General features: G+C 40.6%; 1 protein-coding gene across 1 annotated transcript in view; it reads left to right on the top strand.

Moving 5' to 3' along the window:
- Positions 1-15,663, top strand: part of DNAH8 (dynein axonemal heavy chain 8) — a 143,813-nt gene that overhangs the window by 69,136 nt on the left and 59,014 nt on the right. The window contains exons 42-52 of the mRNA XM_072994358.2: positions 1,591-1,677; positions 1,843-1,950; positions 3,271-3,405; positions 5,510-5,671; positions 6,492-6,738; positions 9,076-9,317; positions 9,413-9,553; positions 9,702-9,939; positions 11,886-12,028; positions 13,052-13,186; positions 15,041-15,163. Coding sequence (XP_072850459.2) covers positions 1,591-1,677; positions 1,843-1,950; positions 3,271-3,405; positions 5,510-5,671; positions 6,492-6,738; positions 9,076-9,317; positions 9,413-9,553; positions 9,702-9,939; positions 11,886-12,028; positions 13,052-13,186; positions 15,041-15,163 — 1,761 coding nt within the window. The remainder of the gene's footprint in view (positions 1-1,590; positions 1,678-1,842; positions 1,951-3,270; positions 3,406-5,509; positions 5,672-6,491; positions 6,739-9,075; positions 9,318-9,412; positions 9,554-9,701; positions 9,940-11,885; positions 12,029-13,051; positions 13,187-15,040; positions 15,164-15,663) is intronic.

The raw sequence follows: 15,663 nt of genomic DNA, 5'->3' as shown, positions 1-15,663 counted from the left end.
TCTCTACTTTTTCTAATATCTCTACTTTCTCAGTTGCCAGCATGACCCTTGCAGTTGGTGTTTTTGTTGAGTGCTGCTAATGAAATTACTCATTGAAATTGAAATTGCTAATGAAATTACTATATTATTCATGTCCTTGTCTGACTAATTCAGGGTCCTGTATTCCTTTTAGGTTTTCATTATTTTTTTTGTTAAACTTTATATTTAGTTTGTGTGCTATTATATGCTTACAATTTATTATTATGCCAGGTGATGTTAGTTGCTTGCCTTTTTTATTGTGCAATGTCTGCTTGATTTGCTGGAGATGACAGGAACTTTCTTTTGTTCTTATTTGATTTTATATACAGTAATTGATAGTTCAATAAGTAAACCTCCTTTCAACATGAACCTCACTGCTCAGGGAGTGCTAGGTTCAGCTGGGGAAAGCTCACCAATTAAGATCAGTCCAATGAAGTAGGCATAGAGTGTTGACCCCACTTGCTCTCTCTGGGGTGTCAGCCCACTCCTCAGTTCCACTGTCTTCTGTTGCATTTGAACTCTCTATCACCATCTCATTCTTTCCCATTGTCTCTCTATCCAATACTCTCTCTGTCTTCCCTTGCCCTCTGATCACTTCCTCCTTTAATTCCCACTGGATAGCAATCTTCCTGCGTGGGGATTTCCCTAGCCTTTTCATCCTCCTTGCACTCTTTGACCCAGTAGCTGAAGCAATGGACAGTCCTCCCTTCTTGGGGAAGGAAGCCATTCAGAGCCTTCCATCAACCTTCAGCTGAGACCATGAAGTGGCAGGGAAAAAGCTGCTGGACAGTCTCCCATCCAGTCATGCCTGCTCTACTCATGGAGGCCTCAGATGAGAGCCTACCTCCTGAGAGAATGACAAGTGTGTGGGAGAGCAACTAAGGTATAGCCTCAAAGGGTGCTTTGCTTTTTAACTCTGTCCCTTTCTCGGGTGCTAGGACTTTGGTTGCTTCTATGGCTGCCATCTCTCACCTCTTTTACTGTGTAAAAGTAAGAAAAAGTACAGTATGAAATTTAGCTTGTGAGAAGGTATATATAGATCATTCTGTGTGCTAGAAGTTAAGCCTTCTTAATTTGTTGACAAATTAAGTACAGAATTTATATATCATATCAAATGGAACTCATAGAAACAGATATGTGCTAAACTATTGGAAGAAAATCAGGCTAAATATCTCGATAGCATCAGGGGATCTGTCTATGTGCAAGGGAGGGCATTTAGATGTGCATGTTAAGGGAGAGAGTTGTACTTGTGTGTATAACGCACACACTCACCAGCTTCACATTGAAACAGGCTGTGGTCCTCAGTTCCGAAACAGTTATACTTCCCTCATTTAATTTATTATGTAAATTAGCCCTTGACAGTGAATACAAGGAGACTGGAATGAAACCAATCCTCATACTTAGATCACAGCGGCATAAAGTTAAGGAGACACTTCAATACCAATTTCACTCACCATTAAATTAAAATAGGGGGTCAATACATATTCTGTCTTAAAATAAAAACACTAAAACATCAAAATTACTGAAAACATTTTGACTAGTGCTACCATCAAGCCTATGTTTTCTTTGTAGAATCCGGGATATGCTGGACGCCAGGAACTGCCAGAAAATCTGAAAATTCAGTTCAGAACTGTTGCAATGATGGTTCCAGATAGGCAGGTACTGTTTAGTAGTGTAGCATAACCCAGACTTATTAAGCAGTATGCTTGCAAAGGGCATACCTTTTTAAAAAGCACATATACTACTCGTTACTTTTCAGCAATTTTATGCTGTTTTCTAGTGTTGGTTAATGTAAATCCTCAATGCTATATTCTTCTATTTCAGATCATCATGAGGGTGAAACTCGCGAGCTGTGGCTTTATTGAAAATGTTGTACTGGCTCAGAAATTCTTTGTTCTTTATAAACTTTGTGAAGAGCAGCTCACTAAGCAGGTAATAACGTTTGCTATAGTTGGTTGCTATGGTTGTATAGGCTGAAGCTGGTCACAGCTAACAAGAAGCAGCAAGAACAGACCCTCTTCATTACTCAGCCCCGGGTGCAAGCCTGATCTGGAAGTCTTTAGGGGCCTGGCTGTATTTTCTAACTATTGTGGCCTAATGTGGTGAAAAAAACAGGGATTTTGGGTCCGAGTCCCAAGTCCAAATCTCTGGTACCAGGTACCAAACCTTGAATCTGAATCCTAAGTCCTTATTAAAAACCGTTTTTTTTCTCAGAAAAAAGGGAGGGTGGGTGGGGTCTATGTGGGGAGGTCCGAAGCATATGAACCACAGAGGACAACTTGCTGTTGAAGCCTGAGCTGATCCCCCAAACTAACCATCCCAGCAAGGATGAAACAAAAGTGTGGGGAAAACGCAGAGCGGTAATATATATTCCTCCTCCCTGCACCCTCCCCTTGCCCAGCCCACCCTCATGTTTAGAGTCATAGCCAATATGAAAAAAAAAAATGCTGAGCCTGCCTCACCTTCCACCTCACCCTCTTGAAAACTATCCATCTCTGTCACTATCTCCTCCTCCACTGTTTGCCGCCATTTGCCTACCTTTCTTGTATCTTCTGGTGAACATTGCAAAACATCTTCCAGGTTTATGGTGTCCTTCATTAAAAGGATAGGGACTCAAAAATACGACTCAGAAAAATGGATCCAACTTTCAAGTCGAGTCCGAGTCATTGAAAAAAACAAAACCAAATTAAGTTTGAGTTGAGAGGCTGTCGGATGCTGTCTGACTTAAATCGGACTTGACAATGAGTTGTGAGTCGCAAGTCCCCATCCCTAGAAAAAGCTTATTTGCCAGATGTCCCAAGCTGGATGGTGACACTCGCCAGTTCTTGGTTTCCATAACCATGGCAATTTACATTTAGACATCATCAATAGATGGTAATACTATGTAAATGCATTTACTCCTCTGTTTACATTGCCTTTTAGGATATGGCATGGCGCTTGCTTCTAGATAAAGGATTGACATCTATTTCCTTGGCTGTCCATGCATGTTAAATGTCTTTAGATTGCATATTTAGGGTTTATAAGTAGCTACCCCACATTTATAGCTATTTTGTGTTTATTAAGGAAGTATTTGAAATATCACATATTTTAAATTCATGAAATACTGGAAACTAGAGATGTGTAGGAACACCTAGGATAATAATTATAATAATCTTAGAGCTAATTTATACTTTGTCTAAAAGTAACAAATGTGGAATCAATCTATTACTGAATACATACTTTCTTTCTTTTTTAAAAAAAAATCATTTTTAGGTTCATTATGACTTTGGGCTGAGAAACATTCTTTCAGTGTTGAGGACTCTTGGATCTCAGAAGAGGGCAAGACCAGATGACAGTGAATTGAGTACTGTCATGAGGGGGCTAAGAGACATGAACCTCTCTAAACTTGTAAGAACCTATCATTTTAAAATTTAAGTATATCTCACTGGCATGGCTGCTAAATATTTTTCTACATTATAATTGTCTCAGAATATGTTTTCTAAGGGAAAATGCAAGAATTGCTGAAATAAATGTTCAGGTAATTCAGGTATATTAATTGGCCATATTATGACAATCAAATGCTGATTTTCTACATATGGCTATGCTTATATGGAATGCACTCACTGATAAAATCAGAGAATAATAAAGTTAGAAGGGGCCTATAAAGCCATTGATCCCAACCCCCCTGCTCAATGTAGGAATCCAAATCAAAGCAGGTCTGACAGATAGTTGTCTAATTTTCTCTTGAATATCTCCAGCACTGCAGCACTCACTACCTCCCAAGGTACGGTAATTGGTTCCATTGTTATAATGCTCTTAATAATTAGAAAGTTTTCCCTGATATTCCACTGAAATCTGCCTTCCTGTAACTTGAGCCCATTATTATGTTTCCTGCACTCTCGGATGATCAAGAACAGATCCTGCCCCTCCTCTGTATGACAGTCTTTCAAATATTTGCTCAGTCTTCCTTTCTCATGGCCAAACATGGCCAGCTCTTTCAGTCTTTCTTTGTAGGGCTTGGTTTCCTGTCCCCTGACCATCCTTCTTGCCCTCCTCTAAACTTGTTCCAGTTTGTTGGCATTCTTCTTAAAGTGTGGTGTCCATACAGACATGTCACTCATCTCTTCTATCAAGCAAGACAGGAAGTAAAACAAGTCAGGAAGCCAGAGTTAATCAGAGTTTTTCCTTAAGTTCCAGCAAGAAACTATGGTAAAGAGATTTTTAACTAAGCTATGATTGGAATCACATTTTACATAGGCTATATAAACTGGTTTATAAATTATGGCTTATTTGGAAATCCCAACTGGTTTCCTGGTTTGCACATACTGTAACAGGAAACTATTACTCAGTTTGCTCAGTTGTGTGAGGACTAAAGTAAAATGGGTCAATGGAAGTGTATAAAGTTGCTACATATCCTAGGACAGATGACTTATCAAGACATTCAAAGCAGGTAATTGAGTAATGAAGGTTTCATCTTAGATTGATTTAAGGAAACTAAATTAGAAAGAAAAACAGTGTTAGAAGGCACCTTCAATAGAAGTAATATAGGCAAAAGTAAAGGTTCCCCTTGCTATCTAGTTCAGTTGTGTCTGACTCTAGGGGGCGGTACTAATTCCTGTTTCCAAGTTGTGGAGTCAGTGTTTTGTCCGAAGACAATCTTCCATGGTCACTTGGCCAGCGCGACTAGACACAGAACGCTGTTACCTTCCCACCATGGTAGTACCTATTTATCTACTTGCATTTTTACATGCTTTCGAACTGCTAGGTTGGCAAGTGCTGGGACAAGCGACGGGAGCTCACTCTGTCATGTGGATTCGATCTTACGACTGCTGGTCTTCTGACCTTGCAGCACAGAGGGTTCTGTGGTTTAACCTGTAGCACCACCACGTCCCTCAAAAAGTAATATACGAAGCTTCTAAACAGAGTGGGGACAACTTGTCCAGCTTCCACTTAGATTATAAACTCCTCCCAATGTCAGGGACTGATTTTGGCATGGAAACAGAAAGCCCCTCCGACCACAGGTCACAGTTTTAATCACAATGTCCAGTGGATGCTCTGCTACTCTTTTACCAATCAAAGTGGTAAGAGTAGACTGAGAAAAAGAGCAAAAGAAAAAAAATGAAAGCATAATTTTAAAGGGTGTCCTCAATAATGTGAAGTATGATTCTAAGGCTGTGAAAAATAAGTCAAAGATTATATTGCTATGATTTAGACAGTTTGCGTTTCTGTGTAATATGTGATTTCTCAGCTTAGCTGCATGCTTTGTTGTTCATAATCAGCAGTTAAATTATACGATGGAGATTACATGCTATATGAAGAAAATAATACACTTTACAGAGAATTCGTAATACTTCAGTTCCATTTAATTGTTTGGAACTGGTTTGTTGAATTTATTTCACTGGGTAGCATTATTCTATAATGCAACCACATCTCCATGTTTGGATTTATTTATTTATCTTTGGAATGGAATATATGTTTACATTTTAAAATAGTGTTTAATGTTATTTTGCAGGTAGATGAGGATGAGCCCTTGTTTCTTAGTCTTATCAATGACCTCTTTCCAGGACTGGTATTGGACAGCAATACCTATGTTGAACTTCAGGCTGCAGTTGCAAATCAAGTTGAGGAGGCGGGGTTGATTAATCATCCACCTTGGAATCTTAAGCTTGTACAGGTATAGAATAATAATGTTTCATAAGCTTTCAGGAAGAAAACCAAACCTATAATAAAGCTGAAAGAAATATATTAAAATATTAATGTTAGCATGAAGCCATCCTTCTTACATTCCTCAATCTTAAGGACACTGAGATCAAAATGCTTCTGCCCCCACTCTCCAGGCATGCAGGCATATGTACATTGTTCTAAGTATTATTTGAGAGCAGTAGCCAATCATCATTTTTCAGGGATTGTAAAATGTCTGCCTTCCATCCCAAATTCTGTCATGTTTATTGTAAACTAGGAACAAAGTTCCAGTCTGTTTTTTAAAAAGAAGATTCATATGTGTTCCCTAGCTTCTTTTAGCAGCAAGCTGAATTCAGAGGGAACTATACCTGAACTGGAAAAGTAGAAAAGCTGGAACTTGGAAAGTAGAAAATCTCTTTTTTTTATTTAAAAAAATGCATATAATGACACACTGATGCCATCCATAGCACAGCAGGATTTGAATGATGGTTTCTCAAGTCCAGGGAATTTGGTATCAGTAACTTACAAATTTAGAGTAAACCACACACACCCCAAGTAAGAAAGAAAGACAGAAGAGAGAGAACATTGCATATATTCCTTTAGAATCATTTAGAATTTCATCTCATTTTCTTCTTCACAGTCACGAACATACTGCCACAGTCAGGGTCATAAAATATACCTGTTCCTACTCCCATCCTGCTTCATGCTTGAAACTGCTCTGCAGAAAGCATTTTGTGACAACAAGCCTTTTACGAATAATGACTATTTATTTAAAATAACATGCTATTCTCTTACTTTGCCTTCCACTTTAGTTGTACGAAACATCTAAAGTACGGCACGGGTTGATGACCCTTGGACCAAGTGGATCTGGAAAAACAATGGTTATAACCATATTGATGAGAGCAATGACGGAGTGTGGATACCCTCACAGAGAAATGCGCATGAACCCCAAAGCGATTACTGCTCCTCAGATGTTTGGGAAACTGGATACAGCAACTAATGATTGGACAGATGGTATTTTTTCCACACTCTGGAGAAAAACCCTTAAAGCTAAAAAAGGTACCCAAATATATGATGTTTTATATAGAGAGCACATGGCAGCAGGATTGCAGTGAATCAATGTTCAGATGATAAGGATCTTCTATGTGCGGCATTGCCACGATTGTAACATAGAAACAATGCATTATTTTAGCATACTCTGGCTGAAATCCTATTGCACAATTATGTGTATGCAGTGTGAAGCTGCTGCAACAGTAGTAGAAAATATAGAAGTGCAGAAATGCTATTTACAAAGTACTTCTGCATGTGTGCCATGCAACAGGCAGCCAGGTTTTTGTGGCTAAAGTAAGACCAACAAACACAGAAGAATTGTTGGGGAAAGGTTATGATGTATGTATATCTACTCAGTATATACTGGAAATGAAACTGGGGGAGCAGAAGGCTTAACAAGGCTGGAGTCTCTGACTCCAAAGGGGGGAGGGGTTAGTTTTATTTGAGGAGTTAGTTAGTTTTTTTCCTCTTTTTTTCTTTTTCCCATGGTTTTCTTCTTCTTTTTGGTGAAAACAAACAAACAAACATCTATTTTGCTTTTCCAGCTTGCCCTCCCTCATCTTGTCACTTGGATAAGTGCTCCTGCAAAGCTAATTAGAAACAGGGGTGGAGAGAAGCAGAGGAGATCACAACATTTTACCAGAAGGGACTGGTAACCAGAGAGCATCTGAAGCATCAACAGAGTCAGGGTGGCAGGATCTACAACCATAGATACTAACAATAGCTACCGCCACAACGCTGGGTCCCCCAGCAGAACTAGACACAAGGACAGGCACACCAACACACACATCAACATTCAACAACATGTTCACTCTTTTCCCTTCTCTCCTCAGCTTAGCTGCCAAGTCCCCCAAGAATCAGCTTTGCAGGATCCAGCTGCCACTCTTACCCTCGGGGTGGTGGTGGTGGTGGTGCAGGAAATGGAAAAGAAAAGACTGTGCATTCTAAATGGGGCTTCTCTCTGGCTGCTCCCGGGTTGTGGAATGCTCTCCTTTGGCAGCTTAGGTTCGCCCTCTCCTTTTTATCTTGTTGCCAGCAAGTAAAGACCCACCTCTTCAGGCAGGCTTTTAAAAGCCAAGGCTGCGTCCTGTTGCTTTGTTGGCTTTAAGTTTGTTTTTAAAGTTTTAAATGGTTTAAATTACTCAATGGATTGTAATCAATATGGTAGTTTAATTACTTTTTAATCTGTGATTCATTGTGTGTTAGTATTGCTTGTTTCAACACTGTCCTGCCTTGGATCCTCTCACTGGGAGAAAAGTGCCCTACAAATGATATATAAAATAAAATAAAAAAAGTGCAATCCTGAGCGCCTGGGCATAAGACCCAGCATGCTTACACCAGCATAATTTTACATGATGCAAAGTTGAACAGTATATACATGATAGAATCAAATATTCCCCATTGAGGAAAAGAATATAAACTGTAGAATCTTTAGTTCTCTTGGCAAAAAATATGTGCAAGTTCCATAAGAACAATGCTGCCAGAAAGTAAGGGCACAGTCTTAACTAGACAAGGTAGCTGAAGCCCTCCTAAGCTGATGTCAGGCCAGCGAAAACTGTGCAGAATCTAATCATCTCCCAGCCTTGGGAAGTTACTTTGCATTATCCTCACCTTGGCCTATCTTTGTCCTAGCATAGTGATGGTGTCCATACGCTAGAGGAGATTTGGATCTGGCATGACTCAGTTGCTCCCTCACCCTATCCATTTTCCACTCTTTGTTTGGCTTTTCTGTGGCCGATCTTAGCCAGCATATCAGTCGAGCTGGTAGATCCCTGTGACCAGCCAGTACAGATGGCTTCACTAGCTCAAGGTCAGTTGCTTTGGCACAAGAGGCTTCTGCCCTTCTAGATCCTCTATAGTGAGTGCACTGTAAGTGAGTAGCCACTCTATGCCACAAAGTTAAAATAATTTAAGGCTTGAAACACATTGACTTCCATACGGTCTAAGGATAGCTCAGTGGTTTAGTCAGGGTGAGAGTTCTATTCCCCTCTGTGCCTCCTTGACAGGGGCTGAACTCGATGATCCATAGGGTCCCTTCCAGCTCTAAGATGATGATGATGATGATATGAAGCACACTCTTATATAGTGCACCCTTTTCTGGGCTATGTAATTTTTGTTAACAGGACAGAGATCACATATTTCGATGTTCTCCCATATTAAATAAAGTAGAAATGCAAAACACTTCCCTGAAAAAATCTAGTTTATCTGAAGAAAGCTAGGTTATATTCCTGTCCTTCTCAATCACCCTGATTGTGTTCTACAGTGTTGTTGCTATTGCTTCACAGACTTGGTGTCAGTATGTAGGACCTCAGTAGCTAATCTTGGTCTCCACTCTTTTGTTTCCAGGCGAGAATATTTTTCTGGTTCTAGATGGCCCTGTTGATGCAATTTGGATTGAGAATCTGAATTCAGTGCTAGATGATAACAAGACTCTCACTTTAGCAAATGGTGATCGCATTCCCATGTCTCCTACTTGCAAGTTGCTCTTCGAAGTGCACAACATTGAAAATGCTTCGCCTGCTACTGTTTCTAGAATGGGCATGGTCTACATCAGTTCTTCTGCTCTAAGCTGGAGACCCATCTTGCAGGTGTGTTTTCATAGGAAGGATATTTTTTTAAAATTTAAATTTCAAGTCATAGGCCTTTTCTTACATGTGCTGCTTTTCTAACCTTTTTGTAATAGGGTTGGCTGAAAACCCGTACTGCTCAAGAAGCTGACGTGCTGCTAGGCTTGTATGATAAAGTATTTGAAGCAGCATACACATACATGAAATTAAACCTTTCTCCAAAAATGGAGCTTTTGGAATGTAACTATATCATGCAGGTACATTAATTATCGTTGTCTCCAGTTCTAATCAAAGTGAGCTGGCATGTGAGCCAACTTTTGATATAATTGAAAATTGCATTTAAGACTGTTGATGAAAAATGACCATAATGTAATCTCTTTTTTTTCCTTTTAAAAATATTTCCAGTCTATTAATCTTTTGGAAGGTTTGATACCCTCAAAAGAAGAAGGCGGTATTGCATGTGTGGCACACCTCCATAAATTATTTGTGTTCGGCCTGATGTGGAGTTTAGGGTCTCTCCTAGAGCTAGACAGCAGAGAAAAGTTGGAAGCCTTTTTACGAAGCCATGAAAGCAAAATAGATTTGCCTGAATTTCCTAAAGGAGTCTCTCACACAATGTATGAGTATTACGTCAGTGAATGTGGTAAGTGAAAAGCTTGTAAAGAATTACAGTGGTGCCCCGCATAGCGATGCTAATCCGTTCTGGATTAACCATCGCTATGGGGAAACATCGCTAAACGGAATGGAAAAGCCCATTAAACAAAGTTTAATGCGTTCCAAATGGGCCCAAAACTCACCGTTCTGCGATGTTCCCCCATGTTCCGGCGGCCATTTTGGGTGTTCCGGCAGCCATTTTGGGTGTTCCGGCGGCCATTTTGGGTGTTCCGGTGGCCACTTTGGAACCACCGAACAGCTGTTCCCCCATCGCAATGCGATAAAACATCGGTATGCGATCGCATTAGCGATCGCAAAATCCACATCGCTATGCGGATTCATCATTAAATGGTGCGCTCGTTATGCGAGGCACCACTGTAAGTGCATGTTAACAAATCACCAAATAATAGAGATGCTTTTTGCATCATGTTCCCAGATGCCTTTAGAATGCTGTGCAAGCCACTGATGGGACTTTCAAAGAAATACATTTATATTCAGTGTCACTGTAATAGGCTGAGCAAAGGACTGAAACAGAGCCACTGAACTAAAATTCAAACCAGTTTTTTTCAGGCAGGTAATGTGTCCTCCCAAGAACGTTCTGCCTGATTTGTTTGGGGTTGCATTTTCTCTAGAAGACCAGGTTTATAGTCTAAGGACACTGATTGTTACCCACCATGGTTACTAGAGCCCCAAGTGCCATTTGGGGCATGCAGAACATTTTGACCAGTTAAGGCTGATACAACTGCTACAGTCCCTCCAGGACAGAAATACCGGTAGTTTGACCACACTTGCCCATGTTTTGATTATCTATAGCTTTTATTACTGCAGTGTGCGGTGCATAATGTTGCCTTTGAAAACATCTCAGGAGCAGCTGATAGACTGGAAATCAGGAGCAGTTATAGGAGATGTGTTTTTTGCTGGTTCATTATTAGCTCTGCCAGCTGCTGATCCATTTCTAGGAATGAAGTTTATATAATTCTAAAGACTGATCAACCCTGAGTGCTCGCCGGAAGGACAGATCCTGAAGCTGAGGCTTCAATACTTTGGCCATCTCATGAGAAGAGAAGACTCCCTGGAAAAGACCCTCATGTTGGGAAAGAGTGAAGGCAAGAGGAGAAGGGGACGACAGAGGATGAGATGGTTGGACAGTTTCATCAAAGCTACCAACATGAATTTGACCCAACTCCGGGAGGCAGTGGAACACAGGAGGGCCTGGCGTGCTCTGGTCCATGGGGTCATGAAGAGTCGGACATGACTTAATGACTAAACAACAACAACAAAGACTGATCTCAGCTTACTTCATCACCAAACACATCATTAATGGCTAAGTTCTGCCCATAAGTTCTAGTCAGAAAAAGAAGCAGAATTAGGGGACTTGGTACTCAATTAGTGGTCTTATATTCTTCTCATTGAGGCAGAACAGTAGCAGATCATGTTTTACAAGGTCATGCATGTTTTACAAGGTCATGTTTTACATCCCCAGCACAGTTTTCACTATGTGTTTGGGATACAACCTGGATAAGCCCAGCCAACATGACCAGTGCTTGGCAATGATGAAAATCACAGTTTGAAACACGTGTTGGGTACCAGACTAGGAGAGGCTAAAAACTACTAGTACAAGTCACTTCATGCTGAACAGTTCCTTGGAGTTTTATAAATCAAGGGATGTTATGCCTAGTCCACCATCTTGTTTTCTTGATAACTTGGTGAACCAAATTACCTCCTAAATAGTAATTTGAATCATCAGACTTAAAATAATAGTCTGAGAAAAGAAGTGAGATTTCTTGAATTCATAATATCATTTGTTCCAAAATAGTGTAGCATGGTTGGACCTGTTGGGTTCCTTGTACCTTAGGAAATACTCTGGTCACTGGAGATCATTGCTCAGGAGAGAAATCAGTCTGAGTTTTCCTTTCATTATTTTGTTCCTTCTAGGTGACTGGGATCATTGGAATAAAAAAGTTCAAGAATATGTTTATCCAACAGATAGTATTCCTGAGTATTCCTCTATTCTGGTTCCAAATGTAGACAATGTCAGAACACAATTTTTAATAGATACCATAGCAAAGCAACACAAAGTAAGTAGAATATTTTTGGTCAGATCACGAGTATCTATGATCTTTCTCTATCCTATAAGTAAGATACCCTTTTTTAACCTCTTTGTGCATGTGTGTGTGATGGAACCACAAACTATTTTAGATACAGGTTTTGATCTAGAATTGTGCAGGCAATGCTCACTCCTGCAGGGGTGCCTCTACCTAATTTCCCTTGACTGCAGACAAACATTGCATTCTGCATTATTCTGGAGGTTCCTTGAGCCCTCTGGAGGGACCTTTCAGTGAGCAAAGAGTTTCTCAGTAGGGAGAAAAGGATGGGAACTTGCATTTGGATGAGGGACATTTTGATTATGTATGCCTGGGTCCAAACACAATCTACAGACTATCTCTTTCTATTCTTTTAATGGGGATGGGAGTTAATGCAAGGTAATAGCAATGGAATAGTGCTGTCTTTTTTACTCATTGCCTTTGCAAGCCGCTTGTATTTGTATTTTTGTTAAGGAACTTTTAAGGAGGGATGAGATCTAAAAGCATTTGAAAGCATACAAGTTTCTGTTTGGTGTCCTCCTTTGTAGTGTTTGAGCCACTTTGTTCTATTCCTGTTCTGCCCCTTCCCAAACCAGTTAACATTCCTTGGCCACTCGGCCGGCTTAGGCTCTATTGTTATCTTTCCTCTCCATTTTAGGCTTCTTTCAACCAGGAGGGGAGAATATTCCTCTTCATTTTGTTATTCCAGGGGGCTGAGAATTGTGGCAGACTGGATATGTTTTTGCCTAATCCCAGCTGCATTCAGTTACTTGATTTTTCTATTGTTCTTCATGGACAGTTCACAAACTCATCCCTGAGGACACTTTAAAAATAATTTTCAGCATTCACAAGAAATTCAGCTTAGAAATAGAGTACACATTGGCGATGATGGTGGTGATACGGAAGACAAGCAAGAGAGCATAAGCACTTGCTGAATTTAGGTCTATCTATCTTCTCTGTAAAGTAGTTCTGCAACATAGTACAAACATGATAATAACGCTTATAAAATTGTTGCAGGCAGTGCTGCTTATTGGTGAACAGGGAACTGCAAAGACCGTAATGATTAAAGGTTATTTGAAAAAATATGATCCTGAAGAACAGTTATCAAAATGTCTAAACTTTTCTTCAGCAACAGAACCTGGAATGTTTCAGGTAATCCAGTGTTTGTTTTTTTTACTTCATTCCTATGCAATGTGCTTGCTCAAACCGTTGAAATGATTTGCAACTGTTCATATACATGAGTGTGCTTCTGGACCTTGCCCTTTTGGTGGAGAAACAGATATTGGCTATGGCCAGGTCTGTCTTCTTACATCTTAGGCAGGAAGTCCCTGTTCACTCATTGGTAATATTAAGGATTGACTATTGCAATGCTTTGTATATGGGGCTGCCCTTGTAAGTGGTACAAAAGCTGCAGCAAGTACAAAATGCAGCAACCAGATGGATCTCAGGGACTTCAAGATACTTCAAGACCAGGTCATATTTCCCTGGTCTTGGCTTGCCTGCATTGGCTGCCATTTTGTTTCTGTGCCATTCAAGATAGTAATATTGACTTATAAAACCCTGAACAGTTTGGGACCTTGATACCTATCAAAACACCTCTCCCTAAGATCAACTTCCCTTCTCAGACTTTGATGCTGTGAGTGGCCACCCTGAGGGAGGCCAAGAAGTCTTCAACTAGGAACCAGCCCTTCTCTATGGTGGCCTCCTTCTTGTGGAATGCTCTCCCTGTGGAGGTGCATCAGGACCCTTCCCTCCTAATAATCAGAAAATGCATTAAAACATTGCTTTTCAGGGAGGCATTTAGGGTATCCCTCCTTTATAATTGTTTATTATCTAGTCCCACTTTTAGTAATATTTTGTAGTTTGCACCTTGTCCATTGCTGCCTTCCTGAGTGTTTAGCTGTATAATACCGTATTTTTCCGTGTATACAACCCCCAATCTCTCTGAACCTAGCCTACTACAATCCCAACCTCACCCTTCCCCCCACCCGGTATTGGAATGTAACTATCCTGTGTACTCCCTGTACCCTGTAATGCCAATAAAGGTTTCTGTATGTATGTACAACCCCCAATGTATAGGACCACCCCCTAATTTTGACCGTTGCCAGAGGCAGAGGAGCAGTCAATGGGCAGCAGTGAGAAGTAGCTGAGTGCAGCTGCTGCTTTGCCTCCACCTCCTCCTCCTCCTGCTGCTGAGTCTGTGAGTGGCACTGGAGGAGACGGCAGCAGGAGGAGGAGGAGGCAGAGATGGAGGGAAAGATGCAGTCGCACTTGGCCACCTCTAGCTGCTACCCATTGACTGCCGCCACCACCCGATTGCAAGGAGATGATCGCTGGAGGGGGCAATCAGGCTGCACCGACAGCAGTCAATGGGCAGTCACGCTCGGTCGCCTCTCGCTGCTGCCCATTGATTGCTGCTGCCACCTCCCGATCACAAGGAGACGATCATTGGAGGGGGTGATCGGGTGGTGCTGGCAGCAGTCAATGGGCAGCCACGAGAGGCGGCCCAGCACAGCTGCTTCTTTGGCTCTGTCTCCGTCTCCTGCTGCTGCCTCCCATGTTTAAAATGACCCTCAATTTTTCCTCCAATTATTTTAGGGGAAAGTGTTATATAAAATACAAGTGCCAGAAAAATATGGTACTTGTATTTTATATTTTTACATTTTTATATTTGTGGGTTGGGTTCAGTGTGGTTGTGTTCTTGATATTTATTTCATTGTTGGAAACCTCCCAGAATAGTGGCAATGCCATTAGACGGAATGGTATGCCAACCAGCCTGCCGGCCAGTCATGGTTTTGATCTGAACTTAAATTTGGTTTTTAACAGTGAATTCCACAATATTCATGCTCCTAAACTATTTGATGAGTTCTGAATATCTTGCTCTAATTTGTTTAGTTATATAGAAATAGATAATGTAAAGCTAAAAGTACATACCAAGAATTTATGAATGACTGTTTTTAAAAATTACTTCTCTCCATCACTCTCTTTGTGTGTTTAATTATTAAGAGAACAATAGAAAGTTATGTGGATAAACGGATGGGCAGTACCTATGGACCTCCAGGAGGCAGAAAAATGACCATATTCATTGATGATATTAACATGCCAATTATTAATGAATGGGGAGATCAGGTACAGTTCCAATATTTGTATACAGTAGTATAATATTATCAGTGATTCAGCTTAGTAGTGCGATGTTATCAATGCTAGTATATTTTAAAACACAGAATATCCAGGAGAATATTGAAAATATTTCCTAGTAGATAACTAACTGGTATGCATATGTACAATATAGAAAATCTGCCACATCACATTTTTACAGTGATGTTTGCAGAAATCCTGCTAGCCAGATCATTGGACTGGATAGTTAATAGTTAAAATATTTCATCAAATATGTCAGCAAGGGAAAGCACTGTAAGTAAGGTGCAGGGTAAAGTTGCTTCCTATATGGTCTTTTAATCACATGCACCAGGACGTCCTCTTACTGTGCAGCCTATTTGCAAATATTGCAGAAGTCACAAGGAGTGGGACACAACAGCTTGTGCGTGTGTGTTTTTAAGGAGTGGAATGATTCTTGTGCATCTGTGAGCACATATGAATGCCTCTATCCGCATTGGGGCACAGGTGAAGTC

This window comes from Pogona vitticeps, chromosome 1, assembly GCF_051106095.1.
Source record: "Pogona vitticeps strain Pit_001003342236 chromosome 1, PviZW2.1, whole genome shotgun sequence".
NCBI classification, from domain to species: Eukaryota; Metazoa; Chordata; class Lepidosauria; order Squamata; family Agamidae; genus Pogona; species Pogona vitticeps.
Note: the sequence above shows the minus strand (reverse complement) of the source record. Positions and strands in the feature narration are given on the sequence as shown.